The sequence below is a fragment of the Lutjanus erythropterus genome, chromosome 14 (assembly GCF_056507025.1).
Source record: "Lutjanus erythropterus isolate fLutEry1 chromosome 14, fLutEry1.hap2, whole genome shotgun sequence".
Lineage (NCBI taxonomy): Eukaryota > Metazoa > Chordata > Actinopteri > Lutjaniformes > Lutjanidae > Lutjanus > Lutjanus erythropterus.
Window position 1 is genome coordinate 807,501 of NC_139330.1, and position 21,439 is coordinate 828,939.

A 21,439-nucleotide genomic window follows, 5' to 3' on the forward strand; every position below is an offset into this window, starting at 1 on the left:
AGACAGAGAGGTTAGACACAGCAATCAGTCCAGGATCAACTTCAGATTATCAGTCTGACTGATTCTCACCTTCAGAGCACAAAAAATACACGAGTCCTCCATACATTTATGAGTCGTCAGCTGACGGAAACTACGGCGGAAGATGTCAAGGTGCCACAAAACCTGAAGGACAGAGACAGAAAATATGAGTAAACACAAAGAAAAAATCTAGCAACTCATAAGTACTACAGGAGCAGACTTTGTGTCCTAAAACCTGGCTGAGCCAATAACTGACTTTCTTTATCTAAACAACAAACAGGCATTAAAATTCAAATGTTTTCAAGGATTTCCAGCACCTGTATGAACCCTGATTCTCGTATCATGTTACAAAAAAATATGCAGCCGTTCACCGCGTACTTCACAGAGGGGGTTCACAACTTCAGAATTAAACTGAAAATCAACCAGAGTGAGTTCAAGAATCAATTATCAAAATCACAATATAGCCTACTGCAAATTTCAAATCTCAGGAGGAAAAGTGTGTGGAAACTGAAAAAATTATCTTTGTTTGGAACAGATAATCACTTTGACATGTTTTTTATGATGTAACATTCATTCTAATATTGTAAATGATATAAACATGTCAGTTAAAATGATTGGAATGAGATATTTTTTAAGATCATTCAGCTGTAATTCAGGATGCAGTAAGAATCATGACAGTCAGATAGTGTGCATCAAGACGTAAACCTTATAACCTTTTCATGAAAACTGTGGATGGACCACTATTATTGGACCAAAACAAAAAGGACAAAACTATTTTTCCTTCAGGAGTCGATCACCTCGACCTGCAAAAAGCTCAGCAGACAAAGATTAGGAAATAAAGACCTTCCTCTTTGGAATAAACCTGAATTTTCTGTCTGAAAAATATCTCAAAAGAAGACTAAAGAAGACTTTTCTGTCCACAGCTGAAATCCACATGAGATCAAATCCAGATCCGATCACACCAAGAAATCTACCTGGAGAACTGAGACTAAAAGCTTTAAATTCTTCCCGTCTGCAGGATGAACTGACGAGACTAGAAGCAGAAAACTGGACTCCTTGAGATGGTTAAAAATCCAAATGAACCTCAGTGCTGCAGCGGCGGCTCCGTCTGCTGTTGTGACTCCACTAAAAAGACTCAATGTGACGGGTTTACATCAGCACAGCTACCGGCCAATCACCTGTCAGCACGGCCTCACTGCTGCCACTAACCTGCGACCGCAGCCGGACCAATCAGAGAGCGAGTTTAGACACCTGAGGCTGAGCAGAAGTGTGTGTACGAGAGCGGGAGAGAGAAAGAGACTGTCAAAAACACAAGTAGAGGTGTGTGTGTGTGTGTGTGTGTGTGTGTGTGTGTGTGTGTGTGTGTGTGTGTGTGTGTGTGTGTCAAACAGTGTTCATCACTCTCTCCATCTGCTTCAGGAAACCATCTGGACTGCGTGACGAAACCAAGATGAGTGTGTGAGAGAGATGGAGTGTGTCAAAGTGAGAGTGATGTTTAGAGGACTGTGTGTGTGTGTGTGTGTGTGTGTGTGAAGATGACAAAAAGGGACAAACAGAGAACATGATGTTGAGCGTGTCTCTGTGTGTCTGTTGAATGTTTACTTCCTGCAGGCTGCATGTGAGCCTGTTTAATAAAACCACATCACTCTAAATGGAGGCTCTGACCAAAAATACATTAGAAATTAATAATTTTCTCAAAGCCTTTAATCTTTTCTTTTATCACTGGTGTGGGACTAAAGTGACTATTAGATCCTCCAGTTATGAAAATGCAGCTTTTTGCAGTTACTGTTAATTTCAACACCCTGTTTTCCCCAAAATGAAAAATATGGAGAGAAGATATTTGTCCACATGATAAAGGATGTCTTTAGTTACCGTCTTTGTTTTTTAGGGCAGTATACACTCCATTAAAAATAATCTTCATATTTCCTTGATTAAAATGTGTGTCATGACCTTTGTGCGCAGCTCGTTTTCAGTTTTAATTTCTTTTTTGTTCACAAATGACTGCAGACCTCTGGTCAAGTGATTTTAGACATTTTACTGTGGAAATATCTGCAGTTCTTAAATTCCTAATTTCTCTCTCTCATGTCTGTCTTGCTGGTGTTTGTTTGTTGTTGACCTTGTTTGTGTTGTTGTTGTGCTGTTTGCTTCTGGTCTTTTTGAACTGTTATTTGCTGTTTCCATTGCTCTGCCTGTGTCTGATCTCTGTTTAATATCATCTGTGTTCTGCAGCCTTTAAAATCGTTGTTAGAACTTGTTTCGTTAAAACTCAATTTTTATAATGATTTCAGGTTGCCAACTTTACATCTGGCCAGAGAATTGGACGGATGAAAACACCAACATCCACTGTGGCAGGTGGACAGAAAGTTAAATTAGGACCCAGCTGTGACAGAGGGACGTGGACGCGTCCAGACGTTTCATAACAGGATCACAAACACAAACTCAGGACTGACAGTTTTAATTATCTCTGAGTGGAAACTGCAGAATTATTTAACATCACAAACACGTTACAGTCTTTGTGGTTCTCTGGATTAACTTCAGGTTATAAATCTCTCTGGATTAACTTCAGGTTATAAATCTCGTCCTCTGTCCTGCAGATCAGATCAGACTCTAGGAGTCTCGTCTCCTGCTGAGCTGCAGGAATTCAGACATGGAGGAATTTTTTCATCACTTTATTTATGAGGAGGTTTTAAACAGAGTCTGTCCTGAGGTCACAGTGACAGAAGCTGTGGTCTGAACGCAGCTTCACACGTTGCTCAGCGTCTGGAGCTGATGTCATTATTGTTTATTGACCTGAGACTGAGACTAATCCTTTATAAACCAGCAACAAGTCATTTTTAAGAAGCTGAAATCAGAGAATTCAAACTTTTTTAAATTAAAAAATAACTTAAACTGGTTAACTCATCATCAAAATGGTTGGCGATTACTTCAGTAACTGATTAATAAGGTGACATCAGTTCCCAGGATGAAGTACAAGACTGAGGTAATTAAATCAAACACAACGCTGATGGTGAACATACAAACACAAACACAAATACACAGTTTAAATAATAAAGAGCAGTTTAAACAGTGAACTGGTTTGAAAAATCTTCTCCTCAGTGTGTCTGGAGTTTAATCTCTGAGGTGTGAATCTGCTCAAACATACTGTGGTGTCAGCACTTTGGGTGTGTTTGTTTTCTCCTTCCTGTCCTCCCCCCCGCCAGGTCCAATATGTTGTTTTGTCCCTGCAGGACGGAGCAGCAGCGTCCAGCAGGTCGGTCAGGTAACAAACCTTCAATAACAACACGGATTTACACAGAAACTACAAATCCCGCAGTCTGATCCTATATATAGATTAGTTTCAGTCAGGGCTGCAGTTACAGGTTATTTTTCAGATCAAATAATCTGCACCTTATGTTTGTTGATCAGTCATTTTGTCTAAATAATGTCAAAGCAATTTTGAACTTCCGGTTTTAATTCCCCAAAATGATGTTTTCAAAAGCGATTGTGTTGCAGTAACAGTTCAGATCACAAAGAGACACAAAGAGAAGCATCAACTGTCACATCTGGAAGCATCAAATAATGTCGACAGTCATTATTCAATTATTAAAATTAGGACTGTCCCCCATCTAAGATTACAAATATCCAACAAAATGCACCACACTAAATTTGTGTATGAGCCTACATGAGTATGTTTTACCAGACAGACTCTGGTTTTAATGCTCTTCTTTGTGATTTGTGATGTGAAAATAAAAAATTCAAAGTGTGTGTCGTCCTGTAGTTCAGTTAGAAAATCAGTGGACCTGCAGAGCTTCTCTCCTGATGATTCCCTGAACGCTCCGTGCTCCTTCACACCATGAATGACGGATTTATTTGGATCAGACCAGAGTTGGTGATTGTTGGGACAGTGGAAAGACGAACCAAGATGTTTCTGGTGAGTTTTTTTAGTTTCTGTAAAGTTTATATGAAGCTCGTGATGATGCAAAATGTTTTTAGGCTTCTTTTGCAATGAAAGTGTAGGACCAAAATAAAGTTTCTAATTATTTGTATAATTCATGAAAAATCAAAGGCAACTTGTTCCAGGAAGAATAAAACCGTACTCTGCTCCGAGTGATCTAACTAACCAAACAGCCTCAGAATCACAACAATGATAGAAATCTGCTTTGAAGAAGCAGAAACTTCTTGGATTTCAAACAGCATAAAATTAGAAAATAAAAGTGCACAGAGCGTTGATAATTGTCAATAAAAAATGTCAAATATGTGGTTCTCAATACCTGTGACAAAATCAAAAAATATGAATCTAGAAAAGTAGTGAATAATAAAACAAAACATGGAATGGGTTCATTGAGACGTGCACGGATGATGTTTTCCTGGAGGACTGCTGTGGAACTCAAAGAGAGCAACAATGATTGGACAAAACTTCAAAAAAATTTCCAGAGTTTGGACAAAACTTCAATGTAGCACAGAACTGACAGGGATTGGTTCAAGCTGTGTGAACTGTTGTGATTGCAACATCAATGAATGTGAAGAGGAATAAAATACAACAGCAGACAGGCTGACCTGCAGCCTCACAGTCCTTCAGGATTTTTCAAGATTTCCGATCAGTTTTAATAATTGGTACGAACACAGCCGTCCTCCACACTGAGGAAAGTATCGGCCTCAGGTATCAGTCTGCTCTGCTGCCGTGCAGGATCTGAACCCCCTTTGAGCTCAGTGCACCGTGAACACGCTCACTTCCTCATGACTCTTCCTCACCAGCCAACTGTAAAACTTCAACAACCACCTGACCCCGTCCGCCCCCTGCAGCCCCTCACACATGCAACCCTTCAGCCCTCCGTCCCTCCATCCGTCCATCTTGATTCGTCACTGCTGCCGGACGTCAATCCGAACTGATCGGGAGGACGGTGAGGCCGCAGGCGGCTCGGCTGAGTGAAGCGGAGGCTGCGTGGCGTCCGACCAGAGGAGTCGTCAGGCTGTCGGAGGCTCAGCAGCTCCGATATGTGACAAAGACAAAGTGAAGAGGAAGAACATCGCAGTAACAAGCAGCTGAGGCCATCAGTCCAGCTGTTCACACACCTTCATCCTCATCCTGACTTCTGCTGCTGCTCAGGACATCAAACTTTCTAAGAGCAAACGTCTCATTATCTTTGATTAAATTATTTTCACTTTGATCAGAGAGCTGGATGTGATCTGATATTGATCATCTCTGACAGTGTTCACTCCGCCCTCGTCACAATCGTTCTGATGTGTTTGTAGGTTTTAACACATTAATCATGAAAACATTTAAATCTAATCTGTCCACAATCCTCCGTCAGGTTTAAGACCTTCATTCCTTTCTGGAAAAATAAATGACTTGAGGTAATCATTCTGAAAACAGTCAGTGTTGTTATTGTTGCATGATAATGCAGGTGTGAGCGGGGACAGAGTGTTAAAGACCGACTGTTCTTGAACACACCTCTTTCAGATATTCAAAGAATGAAGTCCGACCCACGCTGCAGCCTCCTCTGCTCCCCCGGGGGTCACCCCGAACACTCACACGTGTTTGAGTCACATTTACAAGTTCTTTTTTTAACAACGTTAGGATGCATGATATGGGATTTTTTCCAATAACTGATACTTTCTGACTCATTTAGGCAGATTACTGACAGCTAATGTCAGAGACAGGACCGCAACTAATGATTATTTTCATCGTTGATTTATCTGATTATTTTCTCAATTAATCAATTAGTTGGTTGGTTTATGAAATGTCAGAAAATGTTGAAAAATGTCTATCAGTGTTTCTTTAAGTCCAGGATGACGTCCTCGAATGTCTAGTTTTATCTACAACTCAAACATATTCAGTTTAAAGAAACCAGAAAATATTCACAGCTGTTCTCTGCTTTGATTTGTTGAAGTCGGGTTTTCATGCATACATCTGTAAATGAGCGGTGTGACAGGCACATGTGCAGCTGCAACACTAGAGTGTACTGTTGTCACCATGTTGGCTCACGTGGAGCATTCAGTGACTGTTACACACACAGCATCAGCACTGTCGTCCTTTTTAAATGAGCAGTGTGTAGAGTTATTTTATTTCATGTTTTTAAGTTACTACATGTACAATCAGTTCAGATGTCAAACTAAATTCTCTGGTGTTTTAAAGTTCAAATCATTCAGATATTCATGAAATCAACCCCCAGTATGATTCTGTTAACCATGTTATTGATCAGAATTCACTCAGCTCACTCTGGAGACTCTGACCTGTGAAAGGATCAGACTGTGGATTCATCTGCTTAATACGTCTGAAAACAGGGTCAGTAAGAAACTAATGCACAAATGCACAAAAATCCAGAGGTTAAAGAGATTTAACAATTAGAAGAAAGTTGCTAGTTAGATTTGAAGCAAAATGGTTGAATGATATTTTGTCAAAACCAAAATTACAAACATATTTTCAAAACAAACAATTCTGTTGTTACAGCAAACAACTGAATCACATTTCTTCTGTTTTGTCTTTTATTGACGAGATGAGAAAACTGATATTCAATGAAACGTCTGTTCAAACTCCAGAAATGTTCTGGTGCTCTGATGATGACAGGATGGAACGGTTCTTTAACTTTAATGTTATTAAGTTTGTTATCTTTGTTCCTAAAGTTTGGGGAAAAAAACATCAGGATGCTTTATTTCTTTAACATTAATTGTAATTTATGTTGCTGCTCTGGTTTCCGCTCCGTTTCTCTAAATGATGCTGTCTCATCAGCCTGTTACTACGATACTTCATTAATTAATTAATTCATTCACTCATTCACAGGTGAAGCCAAACTGCAAACATCAGGAAACACATGCTGATGTGTAAAATCACTGGAGGAAAACAACTTTAAACAGAGTTTTTCTGATGGTGTGTGTGTGTGTGTGTGTGTGTGTGTGTGTGTGTGTGTGTGTGTGTGTGTGTGTGTGTGTGTGTGTGTGTCATGTTGCTGAGCTCACAGCAGCTTCAGTTAAACGGTGTAATGAGTGTTTCCTATACAGCTCACTCTGTCATTTCAGCAGCTCCACCCTCCACAGTTAATGAGTCAGCCTCCGTTTAAACCATCTACACCAATAATTACTGCTCACACACACACACACACACACACACACACACACACACAGACACACACAGACACACACACAGTCTAAGGTCTCATTGTTGAGACAGACAATACACCACCTCCTGAAGCAGCTGATGAGTCAGAACAGCGTTCAGTCTGGAGGTGTTACAGGAGGATCAGTACAGACATGGAGGAGATCTGTCTGTCTGTCTGTCCGTCTGTGGTTCAACAGTCACATTAATGACAGACAGACTAGCTCAGAGGCTCTGTGGTGGAGCTGCAGGTCAAACAGCTCTGTGATCTTCATCCAGTCACAGCATCACAGACACTTTAACAGACAGTCAGTGTGTTTATACTCACACAGACTCTTTTACACAGAGTGTGATTTTTAGAGACATTAATGCACATGTCAGCTCAGCTAAGTCATCAAGAAGCTCCAGCTGTGTTAGCAGCTCTCTGAGGCTGTTCTGGCTCACTGATCTTTTGAGCTAAATGCTAACACACTGATGTTCAGCAGGTCTAATGTCCACCATGTCCACCATCTTAGTTTTCTTTTGATTGTCAGTTACAACACTCTAAGGTTGCAAAAATATATCACAGATCGCCGATGGCCTGAATCCATCGTTGGTTGGGGGTTTTTTTCCGCCAGTTTTTGGGGTGGTATTTATTATTTTATTTTTTTTAATGTGACAGTCTGCAGAGTGACAGTCGCTGCTCCACGCTGCACTCTGAGCTGGCTGAGGAGTGAGAAGAAAACAGCCTGCAGAGTCAGATACTCTCTTTTCACACAGTGAATTATGGGTTTAATTTGACCAAACCAGAGGTGGTGATTGCTGGAAGAGTGGACAGACTAACAAACACAGTTTAGGTGAGATTAACATGTTTTTCTGTGTGTTTTACAAGGAGTTACCTGGTAAATTAAGGTCATCTTAGTTCAGTAAAAGACAGAAACTTGAACTCAGAAGGTGTACAGTTGTATTTCTCTAGTTTAAAGGGAAAACAGGTGTGAGAATATTTAATTTATTGACACTTTGTGTGTTTATTTTGTTTATTGGGCTTAGACAGAGTGAGAGTAAGACATGATAAAAGGTGTGTGTGTGTGTGTGTGTGTGTGTGTGTGTGTGTGTGTGTGTGTGTGTGTGTGTGTGTGTGTGTGTGTACCTGCAGGGCGCTGTTCAGGAAGCAGCTGTTCTGTCCCGGCTCATTGCTCAGTCCTTTACTGGGAGCGATGGATGTCATGGTGCGAGGCGTCAAGATTCCCTGCATCTGACCACCACTTACACCCCCGCCGCTGCCTCCACCACCAACACTGCCTCCAACGCCTCCAACGCCTCCAACACCTCCAACACCTCCAACACCGGGACCTCCACCTCCTCCGCTGCCCGACGCAAAGTAGTTCCTCTTCCACGACATCCTCCGGTTCTCTCTCCTGGTTTGTCTCTCGGCCTCACGCCTCGCAGGAGTCAACTTCCTGTCGTCCGTCCTCGTATCGAAGGAGACAGAGCCATGTCCTCCGGCCAAGAGGAGGACAGAAAAAAAGGGAACTCTGCTCCAAAAGTTAAGAACAAAAATAAACACCTGGAGTAAAAAGAATTAGTTTAAACTTTAACTAATTTTCTGCATTTTTTGAATTCCAAGAACGGGAATTTTTTTATTTTAAAATCCAAGAATATCCAGGAGTTTTGTATCCAGGTTTGAGCTCCAGAAAATTCAGAAGATTGTTTAAAAAGTTGTCAGTTTTACATTCCACAGGTTCTGTGTTCAAGGATCCTCTTAGTTTCAAACATTCCAGTGAATAAAAATGATTTTTTTATTCTGTAATTCAAAGAATTCCAGAGCCTCTCCTCTTTGTATTCCAGGACTTTCCAGGCCTCATCCCTCCTCTGCAGGTGCGATGACCTTTGTCCTCCTTTCACACGTCAACACGTGCCACTGAGCCGTGACCGCTCCTCATCCTCCTCCTCTACTTCATCATCATCATCACCACCACCACAGACAGAACCAGCAGCAGAGGAACCACCGACACGAACAAGTCAGCAGGTCAGAGGTCACAGCTGAAGCCAATCAGGATTGATCTGCAGGAGAAGGAGAAGATTATATAATTAAGTAGTGCCCAGCTGCAACTAATGAGTACAGATCCCTGCAAAAATAACACACCGTAATCATTTAAATTTTTTTACAATAAAAAACCAAAAACCTCAAAACAATCAATTGACTAATTGACCCTGTTACAGTCTTGTCAATTAAAAAATAGGTCCAATCATATGAAAACAGGTAATCATATTTCAGTAGGAGTCCTGCTCCTGTTTTATTTGCTGTCACACTCTCCAGTCTGCTGTCGGAAACACAAATCCTGCTCTCCTTCACTAATGAATTACAGCAGCTTCCTGTCAGTTTTGCACATTTATTTCACATTAAAATCCCAGCAGAGACTCTGACGACAGAACCTGGATGACAGCTTCACATCGCCTTGCAAAGCGGAGTCAGAGAAGAACTGGAGAAGTTTTGTTTCTCTATGTGGGATAAAATTCTCTTTAAAGCTGCTGAATGCTCGGCCTGTTTGTTTGTGAACGCTGATGAAAGCTGTGAAACTGTAAAAAGTGGAGAGTTTCAGAACTGCAGAAAAACAGCAGCAGAAACCCAACATTACTCAGTAACCAGCAGGAGCTGTAATAACTGGATTTAAGGCCTTTAAATCTCCTCTCAGACCGTATGTTCAGATAATTTAAGGCTTCTGCAGACGGAGGAATGACTCGAGGAAACCCTCCTGTTCTTCACACTGAGACACAGAGCAGTCTGTCCCTCGCTCCGTCTCAAACTCAGCGGTTTTATTGTCCTGCCTGTCTACATGGGCTGCCAAAGCACTCAAAGAGATTTCTGTCAATTAATGCAGAACACGCAGATTAAATGTAAAAACAGACGGCTGTAGCAGGACAAACAGTCCGTCTGAGCTGCAGAGGAAGACTCTGTTCAACACAAACCAAAAGAATAAAGTCTCTGTCAGGCTCGCCAACAACTCATCAGGAGAGGACAGTGCAGTTTAAAATGGATAAAATATCTACAGCTGGTCATTTTCTTTAGTGATTACATATTTTATGATATATATTGGCTGATTACTTTCCTCAGTGTTTGGCCTTCATGCCAGTTAAATAATCACTCTCTCTGGGATGGATTTTACAGACTAAAATAAATGATTTCATGGCAGCTTCTCTAAAAAATTGTGATGCATGTTGCATGCATGTTTTTTTGCACTTTTTTTTAAAACATATAATTCATTTAAAAAAAAAAAAATCAAAGGTAACATGTTCCACGGAGAATAAAAGTGCACTCTGTTCTGCGTGTTCTCAGTAACCAAAAAGGATTACAAAACTTCTAAATTATATTTGTTAATGTTGAGCTGGGAGGTTTTACACAAAAAGTAAAATCTGTCTGAGCTCAAACTGGGCGGCACAATTATTAAAAATATTATTAAAATCACAACATGGCCAAGTGCAAATTTTTTGTGATTAATTATTTATTATTATTATTATTTATTATTTATTATTTATTTTTAAACTGTTCAACAGTTCAGAGCACAATGTGAACCGTGAAAATGAAAGCTGACACAATTGTCCTGGTTCTTTAATATTTGGCCTCCATCTTTGTTGTTTCTTTGTTCTTTAATCACCATGTTATTTACACAACAGCTCAATTCTACTTTTATTCTTTTTGTTTTGTTTTCTGGTTTTGTTTTCCTTTGTTTGCTTGTATATTCCCATTTATGATATGTGCCAAGCACAATTTTTGTTAGAGGCAATATGTGGAAAAACCAGCAGAGGGAACAAAATCAAAATGATGTCGCAGAACCCTGATGAATAACAGTAAATAAATATCTATAAGTATTACAGTGAACTGTTCTGCAAGTCTTTTTCTCCAGATGTAAGAAAACATGTTTGTTTGTCTGGTTCATCTTTCTTTTTCTTTCTCTTTTTTAAATTATACATATTTGTCAAAATAATCACAGTATGATGATTTTTTTCCCAGTGAACATTGGAGATACAGAAGAACTGTGCATTTATGGACAATTATCTGAAACTCTGGCAACACGTTTTGGTGTTTTGTTTTGTATTAATGTTTATATGAACTTGTTCCAAAAGTTTAAAATAATCAAAAAGAAAAAATAACTTTATGAATACATGCAGGATTTTAAGAAAGGTACTTTTCGTGTGCTGTAAGATGAGGGGTGTGTCACTGCAGGGACTTGTTTACAACAGCAGACACACACACACACACACACACACACACACACACACACACACACACACACACACACACACACACACACACACACACACACACACACACACAGAGTTGTCATTATGAGTGACTCAGACAGTAACAGTCGAGTTCAGAGCAGCAGATCTCATCAGGATCACTTTACAAACATGATTCTTCTTCAAATGATTCATGTTCAGTTTTCTGTCTGAACACATTGGAACAGGTCAGAGCTGAACCTCTGACCTCTGACCTCAACATTACACCTGAAAACAATTATTCCACATCTCAGAACTCCCATGATGCTCAGCAAACAGAACAAACAGTCAAACTGTCTCCAGAAGTTTTTACACTGAAACTTTTCTGGGATTTTACCTCTTTTTAAATAAATATGTTCATAAATTATTCAACAGACTCCACGAGTGAGTGAGTGACAGATAGATGAGAGTGTGAGAGTGTGAGTGTGTGTGTGTGTGTGTGTGTGTGTGTGTGTGTGTGTGTGTGTGTGTGTGTGTGTGTGTGTGTGTGTGTGTTACGTGAGAGGTAAACTGGCGGTCAGAGCAGAGGGAGGTGAGGAGGATTAGCCAGATCAGACTCTGTCTGTCTGCTCGGGATTACACTGTCTGTGTGTGTGTGTGTGTGTGTGTGTGTGTGTGTGTGTGTGTGTTGTAGGTACACACAGCTCACAGAGGTGCAGTCGTCCTCTGATCTCTGATCTCTCTGGTTCTACTCTGCACGTTTGTTGTTTGTGTTTGTTTATTCTCTCTGTGAGTCGACAACAAACAACAACAGATGAAAGAGCTTCAACAGAGAGAAGCAGTAAACACCAAACAGGAAGTGGTCGACTAAAGGAGTCAAGACCAGAGGTTAAAAAGACAGATAGACCAATATGTTGTTGGGTTTTTTTTTTCTTTTTCATGGCTTATATCAGTTTCTGTGATTGCTAGTAATCGCTAACAGATAATTTAAATTAATAAAACACTTTGTCACAAAACTTTGATGAAATACCTTTGAGGTTATGTGTAGTTAGAATATAACTTTTCAACATTAACAAATCGTCACTTGGTGATTTTATTGCAATTGTGATTAAATGTGCAGCCCTGCAGTTCCCTCTAACAGACACATTGCATACATCTCTTTCTTCATAAAATATTTGCACGTACAGCTTACAGTCTTCTTATTCACTGCCTTTGTTGCTGTATTTCTTGACTCATTACTGCCACCTGTTGATCAGTCATTTTTTTCTTACTGAAAAACCAATGCCTTCCTGCAGGTTGGGGTTTGTTGTTGGCTAGATGCCAACGTCGTCATCCCTTTCAGAAGTTAGGTCAGTATTTGATTTATTATTATGTATATATTTTACAAAAAGTAGGGCAGAATTATGGTGCCACAGTGAAGCTGACCTTTGACTGCCAAGGGACAATACATGCAAAGTAATCTTTAAACTATAATGTGGTACGATGCATCATAAGGCCTGGAAAAAGGCAACAACCTCTTGAGGAAAGTGGGAAAAGATTAGAAAGGTTATCAAACATTCATGAGAACAGGACAGACGGATAGAAAACATAACCATAAATATACCGATATCAGCTGATATATCACCTGATGATTTATTTATTTATAGTTCTGATGTAAACATCAGATTTTAAACTGACAGAAAACGTCTTTGGACTGAAATCTGCTTCAAACATCAAGATGAGAGATGAAATATGAGACCCAGGTGACATGTGGGAACCTGGACTGCAAACTAACCAATCACAGTGTCCGGATTAGTTCAGCTGGTTAGAGGTCGTTTCCTCTCCTGGCGAGAGCCGCGGCTGATTTGGTGTAAAATTGGTTATATAACAAAACGCCAGTCTGTCGCAGAGGCTTCTCACTCACACACACAGACACACACACACAGCTATAATCACCTCTAATTCGCCGGATTGGCTCTGTGCCGGCTCCATGCAGCCACTCTGCAGGGCTGCCAGGAGACTGGAGGCTACTGGGAACACTGGGAACACTGGGTTGAAGCCAACAGGGACGCAGAGACACAGATAAAGAGTCTGTCTGTCTGACAGCATACAGACAGACAGGACATTGATCTGACTCAGCCAGGTACATTCACCGTTTCTCATCAGTGAAATTAACTACACACATCGAGGTCCCTGAAGGCATCAGAGCTGCTCTGTGACTCCAGTAATAATTTTCTCACATCAGACAGATTTCACAGCAGTTTGTCACATGTTTCTGTTACAGAATCATCTTATTATTCCTGTCCTGTCAGACCTGAACCACTCTACAGTTTATTATCTGACTTCTGTCTTTGTAAAAGTCACAACGGCGCCAATCACATTCCTTCGATACTAGGGCTGCCCAAAATTTTATAAAAATCACAATACGACTTTCTGCAATTTTATAATTTCACTCCCAGGTCAAATGACTCTGCAGTGGTCACAGGCATTTATTGGCTTGAGCACCGACTGGCAGTGATAGACATGATGATTTCACCCCTTTTCAGTGGAAACAATGGTGGCTCATCGCCTCTTTTGCTCTTTTTTCCATCAACATGTGCGGTTTGACTCGGTGTAACTCAGTGCTGCAGCTCAGCTCAGCAGAGTTTGTAGCTGCTCAAAGGTGTTTATTTAGTGATGGAGCAAATTTCTTCACAATGAAAGTTATTTTCTAGTCTAAAAGCTTTTAGTTTGAAACAGCAAAATGAGTAAATGAGTGACTGATCATGACTCCTATCAGCTGAAGGACTGAAACAGTAAAACAAAGCAGAAACCTGAAAGTACAAACAGGAGAGAAACTAAACTTCAGACCACAGAGATTCAGTTAGAAGCTACAGACGTCCTGAGAGCTGAACACACACAGATGCTTTTAAAAACCTGCAGATACACACTAATTTTGGTGTAAAAACATAGTTACATAGTTTTAATTTTTCATGCAAAAATGTCGAGTGCTGTTTTTAAGCCTCTCAAATATGATTTCTTAATTTTATTATATTAAACTGAATATATTTAGATTTCAGAGAAGACAAGACGTTTAAAGACATCGACTTGGATTCTGAGATGCTGCATCTACACATCATTTGGTATCAAAATACCACTGATTAATTTTCTATCATTTCAGCTGCAAATCAATAATTCAATTGATATGAAATTGGTGATTTTAGATTGTCTGCAGGATTTCCAAAAGCGGTCATCTGTTTAATAGCATTAATATGTCAAAAAAAATGAAAAGTGTGATGAAACAGGAGAAAACACTCGATGATATGAGGTGACGGAGGAAGATTCCAGAAAGAGGAGGAGGAGGATGAAGATGGAGGAGGGGGGGGATAAAATGAGGTTAAGAGCAGACGTCATCAGAGCTTCTCTGAAGCCTGGACGTGCTCTTCCAGATAAAACTTTTTATTTAAACATGACGGGACGCAGCTTAAATTAAATCTGTGCATCTGACTTTTTTTTTCCCTGTGAAGCTCTGGAGAGAATCAGCGAGTCAGAGATTTTCTAAGATGCTTTCTGGGCGCAGGAACTGATGCTCGTCTCGCTGCTGACCTCATTGGCAGGCAGGCGGTCGGCGCTGCACGGGGAAGATTTGGGGCCTAATGACTAAAAGGAGAGCTCATGAATATACAGCCGGCCGTCCTTCTGAGCTGCAACTGCACCAAAATAACTCAGAGAATTTGGGAATGTGGAGCACTTCAATCACTTAATTCCAGCCAGTGAAAAGAGGAATTAGCTTCTCGTCGTCTCCCTCTGAGACGTCTCCAACTGCAGCGCCGTTTTTCAGTCAAGGACACTTCAGCTCCCGCTCTGAACTCGGGGCTCAGAGCGCGAGATCGAGACAGACGGGTGGAGTTTGTGGTGTTTTACACCAGCAGGACTGAAGTGAACATAGTGGAGACAGAAGGAGAAAAGCGTCTGATGCTGAAGCAGCTTCAAAATCATGTCAGCAGCGCGCTGCAGGTACAAACTGAGACTCTGATTCTCAACGTCACGCTGACTGCTGGAGTCAAACAAGCATCGGGAACAACAATTCTCTGATTAACTGTCAGAAAACAGTGAGATGCCTGATATAACTGCCCAAACTATCCAAAACAGAAAGAAATTCAGTTTACTATCATATAAACAGAGAAAAACATCGACTCCTCACATTCAACAAGCTTGAACCAGCAACTCTTTGCCATTTCTGCTTGAAAACAGTGGTGTCTATGAAATAAACCAATTATATTTTCCGAAAAATCCTCCACATTTATCCCTGCAACTGACAACAGAACTCTTATTTCATCTCAAAAGGCTCATTCCAACTAAACTGGACATCAAACTCAAGGACTTTTCAAGGACTTCCAGCAGTGCTTAGTAAAGAAACGTATTACAAATGAAATCTTTACATTTACAGGTTTGACTGAGCAATAAATCAGTATTATAATCATGTTGTGAAGTGAGACTAGCTACCATGATAGATGTTGGATATCATTGAATCATGATATGTATTAAATGAAAGTGTCTTTTCCTGGTTTTAAATGCTGCATTACAGTAAACTGATTTAATTTTCTGAACTCACCAGACTGTTCCAGCAGTTTTATTATCCGCCTTTAGCCATTATATTCACATTCTGATGATTACTGATCAAAACAATCTTATTGTGTTAATATTTTGTTAAAGTTATCCCTACTATGTTGTCACAATATTGAGGTATTTAGTCAAAAATATTATAATTTTTACTGATTTTGTCACTTTAGTCACTTCCATCCAGTCACTTTGGAGTTCACCAGAGCTGCAACGGTTAATCGACTAATAAATGAATCACCAACTATTTTGACAATGGATTCATTAAAATTTTCCCATTTTCCCAGCATTCCTCTCTCACAGCATCATTATAGTAACAGGAGCTGAGGTGTCATAAAACCATCAGTGTTCAACAGTTTGTGGTCAACATGAGAACAGTTTTGACATTTTCCGGCTCACAGTGCAGCCGCTCTTTATCCAGACTACAGCCGTCTGTCTGCTGAGACCGTCACCTCTATTATCAATTCATATGACAGTTACTTTCTTTATTAATGTTCAGAAAAATAGTCAAAATCTCTGTTACTATTTCTCAGAGCCCACAGACATGTTCAGTTGACCTCTCTGTATGAAATGACCTGTAGTGACCTCTGGGATAATAACAGCCTTATGAAGCTTCACAACAACAAACTGGAGACCTGCAGCCCTCGGAGGATGGATTTAATATGTATACTGACAGAGAGGGGAGTCTCTGAGAACAGAAGTGATCACCATCCAATCACTGAGAAACAGAAATACACACACTCTAATAAATAAAGGTTCTAACTAGAACCATAGGGTTCTTCTGCTTGTCACCATAGCAGATCCATTTCTGGTTCCCGTTACAACTTTTTATAGAAGTTCACTTGGAACCCTTTCGAACAGTTCTACCTCTAACCCAACTTAAAGGGTTTTACCTAAAACCATCTGTGAAAGGTTTCACCTACAACCCCCTGTGAGAGGTTCTATAGAGAACTCTTTTATGGTGAAATGGTTTCACATAAAATCCTCTCTGGAGGTTCTATCCAGAACCTCTGTCCTTGTCTAAGTGCGCTAACAAAGATCCAACCAGGAGGTTCTACCAAGAACCTTTTTATATTCCAAGGGTTTCATCTAACCCTTTTTTCCAAAAAGGGTTCCTCAGAAGCAAATTGTTCTGGGTAGAACCACAGCCCTTCATGAAGAACCCTTTTAGAACCCTTATTTCTAAGAGAGTAGAATATGAAACATATAAAGAGCTTCATGTTTCACATGTTTATTTGATAAGAGGATCGATTAAATTTGACATGATCAATCAAATTCTTAAACGATTAATTGATCTTCAATTAATTGTCATCATCAGTGGTCAAAAATGGTAAATTATGAACTAAATCTGTGTAATAAAAGGTATCAAATAAAAAACTTCAGCAACAACTTATGAGACATGACAGACTTTCATCTGGATAATGTTCTAAACCTTTATAGACTTTAAATGTGAATAAATAAAACTGTGATTATTTCAGATTTATGACTAGAAAGACTGGAGACACAGAGCAGAGCTACGTCATAAATTAATGTTCAGGTTCACATCTTTCAAATGATGTGTAAAACGTCTATGCGAAATGCTTGTTACTAAAGACGCCCTGTGCATCCTGAAAAAAATGACAAAAATGGCTCCATGTTTGGGAGGGGCGGGGTGGAAAGAGGTTGGATAGATTTTGCTAATTTCTCACTCATTTACACCAAATAATTAAGATAACAAGAACACATTTTTGTTAAGACTCAAATATAAGATGTCATTAGCATACTGTTAGATGGAGCAGCTCTTATTTCATTTCAAAATAAAACATTTTGAAGCCATTTTAAAAACTTTTCTCTAACAGTTTGTAAAAGCTGAGACATTCTCTGTTGTTTCCCCTCCGTCACGTCCCCTGTTGTGAATGCATTGTTCTAACTTTCTCTCTCCCACATTCCACCAGTTGAGTGAATAAACAGTAAATCATCCAGACTGGGAGGAGCTCCTCCTCCTGTTCTTTCAACACATTATTTTCCCATGAATACTGCTGAATAATGTCCCTTTAATTTAAAGCTCCGCAGCTGCCTGCACTCACACTCAGCCAACAACGCTGTGCAAATCTCCACGTTTCTGCTGCTGCACAGCATCTCTGACAGAGAAACTGATGCATCATCATCATCACCACTGTGGTGAAGGTTCATGAAGACCATCATTGCTCCAACCAGACCTGCAGGTTGTTTAAACTATAACACGAACCATCAGAACTAATAATTATTAGTAACCAAGTCTGAGTCTCACTGTGAACCACAGGAGACAGTCTGCACGCAGGAATGTCTGTGGGAAATGAGCTCAACAAGTCAGTTCATCAATGTGAAACTGTGTCTTTTTTCAAGTTAATTAACAATTAACTTCTAAATAACTTCTATAATATATAAAATGTTCGATATCTGTGATAATTAGTAAACCAATAGTGGATTCAATGGCATCTAGTCTCATTTAACATTCTCATTCTAAAACCACACCAAACTCTGTTCAAAAACTTAACAATTTAAAGTTTATTTGCTTACATGTCAATGTAGACTCACCCAAGAATATTTATGAGTTACTTTTCTAAACCCACATGCACCACTCTTCACATCAGCATGAATTAGATCCACCAAACAGAACTTATTTCATAAGAAAATATGTTATTTTAGTCCTGTAATTTCCTTCTTACTCAACAGTGATGAAGAACACCCACATGAAAAATGGCTGTTTTATAAATGGAGTTTGGTGCAGTGATGCATCATTATCATCATCACTCTGATTCATTTCAAGCCCATGAGCCCAATACTGCTCCAACCAGATCTACAGGATGTTTTAAAACTGCTTCTCTGCTGCTTCTGTCATTCAAACATTAACTAGACACTAAAACTAACAATGACCTACTAATTAACACGTAACTTCTAAAATAATTAGCATGGATAGAAAAAGTTCTTTAACTATGATAATTAGTTTAAAAACTATCAGTAACTAAAATTATCAGTAACTTTTCTAAATCCATATAAACCACTGTTCACATTGGCATGGATTACATCCACCAGACAACACTTATTTAAGAGAAAAACAGTCACTTTTACTCCCGTTATACCAAATTCCATTCACAAATTCAACAATTTAACATTTCTCTGCTTACATGGCAATATAAATTCACTCAAGAACACATATGAGTTACTTTTCTAAACTCACATGAGCCACCCTTCAAATCAGCATAAATAAGATTCACCATGCCGCATTTATTCAAAAACAAAATATGTCACTTTTAAACTCCTTGTTCTCAATTACGTCCCAAACAGTGGTGAGAAACACCAGGAGCAAATGTCAGGAGTTTCTTTATCAAAACAAATTCTGGCTGGTGTGTTAGCTGCATGACAAATTAATCAGAGCACACAAGGCAAATTACCTCTTATGTCTCCATATGACTGGTAGCTGATAAAACAGTGTTTTTTTACATGGAGTTTGGTGCAGTCAGGGCTCCCTCCACATAAAAACACACTAGGGCTACATTACATCACTTCCAGCAAAACTTCCCCTGCGAAGAAATGATGCATCATCATCTTCCTCACTGTGAAGATTCATTCATTTAAAAGCTGTGAGACCAGTACTGCTCCAACCAGAGCTACAGGTTGTTTTACTCTCTTTAAAGCAGTCACTCTGCTGTTTCTCTCATTCTAACTCTAACATTAAAACACTGGAACTAATAATTACTAGTAAACAATCTGAGACTTTGGGCTGCACACAGGAATGCCTGTGAGAAATGAGCTCAACAAGTTAGTTTACCCATTTGAAACTGAGTTTCTTCTGATCTACCAATGAAAAATTACTTCTAAAACAATTAGCATAGATATAATATGTTCTATATCTGATAAATGGTTCACTAAAAGTGGATTCCATCACGTCATGTCCCTTTAAACATCTTTATTCCAACGCTTGCCAACACCACACCAAAATCCATTCAGAAATCTGACACTTTAAAGTTTCTGTGCTTGCAGGCCAGTGTAGACTCATTGAAGAATAATTATTAGTTACTTTTCTTAATCCACATGAAGACATCTTCACATCGGCATGGATTAGATCCACCCCACAGCAATTACTTGAAAAGAAAATACGTCACATTTTTTCAGGTTATTCCAAATTCCATTTACAATTTTATCACTTTAACGATTATTTGCTTATAAGCGAATGTAGACTCACCCGAGAATATTTATGAGTTACTTTTCCAAATCCACATGAACCACTCCTCACATCGGCATACATTAGATCCACCGCCCAACGCTAGTTTAAACAGAAAATGCGTCACTTCAACTCCCGTTATCCCACTCTTCCAAAACAGTGATGAAGAGCAGCAGGAGCAAATTTCCATGACTTTCATTAAAACTGAATAATGATTGGTGTGTTAACGGCATGCCGAAATATTCAGAGCTTGCATGGATAAATTGCCTCTTAAGTTCCCATATGGCCGGCTGCTGATAAACGGCGTAGCATTAAAACGTCGTGTTTTTTGAATGGAGTTCGGCGCAGTCAGTCTTTAAACGCACCGGGGCTACATTACATCACTTCCAGCAAACTTCACGGAGAACAATGAGGACAAACAGCATCATCGACCCGTTTTAACCGAATATTCTCTGTTCCAGCTCCGTTAAACACACACACACACACTCACCGGATCCGTGTGTACATTAACAGCGTGTCGGTCACACGGAGTCTGTCCGTGTGTGTAACCGGTACCGACATCAGCGTAGTGTGAGCTAACACACCGGTGAATGAGAGCAGAGTAACGGCTGCTGCGTTCAAATCCACCGACATCATCAGAGCGACAACACGCAGACAGAAAAAACGGCGACACGGAGGTCTGAGAGCGGCTCACCTGAGAGCTGCAGCCCGGAGGAGGAACAGGAGTCCCGGTTAGTCTGCAGATGATCACCGCTGTAGAAGAAACACTAGAAGAAGAAGAAGAAGAAGAAACGCTGCTGCTTATTGTGTTTAAAGCGGCAGAATGGAGGGGGAGGAGCTACTACCTGCAGCACTGAGCAGCGCGAGCACGAGCGCGTGCGTCGGTGTGTGTGTGTGTGTGTTCAGTGTGGGAAAATCACATCTTAAATCATGAATACCCTCAAACTCCATCAAAAACAATATTAAAATTTAGATTAAATGTGTAGCGGATTGCATATAACGGGAATGTAATCAGGATACAAATAGAAAGGTAATTGAATTTCATTACTGTTACAGGGAAAGAAGTAATCACATTACAGATCAGAGTCATAAAAATGGGGATTACCGTTTTATAATACATTTTAAACTACTAATGTTAACTACACAAACCAACCGCTAACATTAGCTACACAGATGTGCAGTATGAAGAGGTCAATGATAAAGTCACATTATTATGAAATAAAACCCGTCAGAAAATGAGTGGAGTTTGGTTTGGAACATGAAGACACTCAGGAGTTAAACCTGTGAGCTGACTGTACAATGAGCTGAAGACAGGCTCTGTGTGTGTATTGATCAGGGTATTGATCGCATTAGGAACACAGGAGGACATGGTAGGATCAATATCCACC

The 21,439-nt window shown here is 39.8% G+C and overlaps 1 protein-coding gene across 1 annotated transcript in view; it reads right to left on the reverse strand.

Annotated features, from left to right (window-relative positions):
- The window catches only part of usp54a (ubiquitin specific peptidase 54a), a 42,634-nt gene extending 21,754 nt beyond the window's left edge, over positions 1 to 20,880 (reverse strand). Inside the window, exons 1-4 of the mRNA XM_084735990.1 lie at positions 20,746 to 20,880; positions 8,408 to 9,133; positions 8,220 to 8,353; positions 70 to 162 (exon numbers count right to left, since the gene is read on the reverse strand). Coding sequence (XP_084592116.1) covers positions 70 to 162; positions 8,220 to 8,353; positions 8,408 to 8,471 — 291 coding nt within the window. The 5' untranslated portion in view covers positions 8,472 to 9,133; positions 20,746 to 20,880. The remainder of the gene's footprint in view (positions 1 to 69; positions 163 to 8,219; positions 8,354 to 8,407; positions 9,134 to 20,745) is intronic.
- Positions 20,881 to 21,439: the final 559 nt, after the last annotated feature.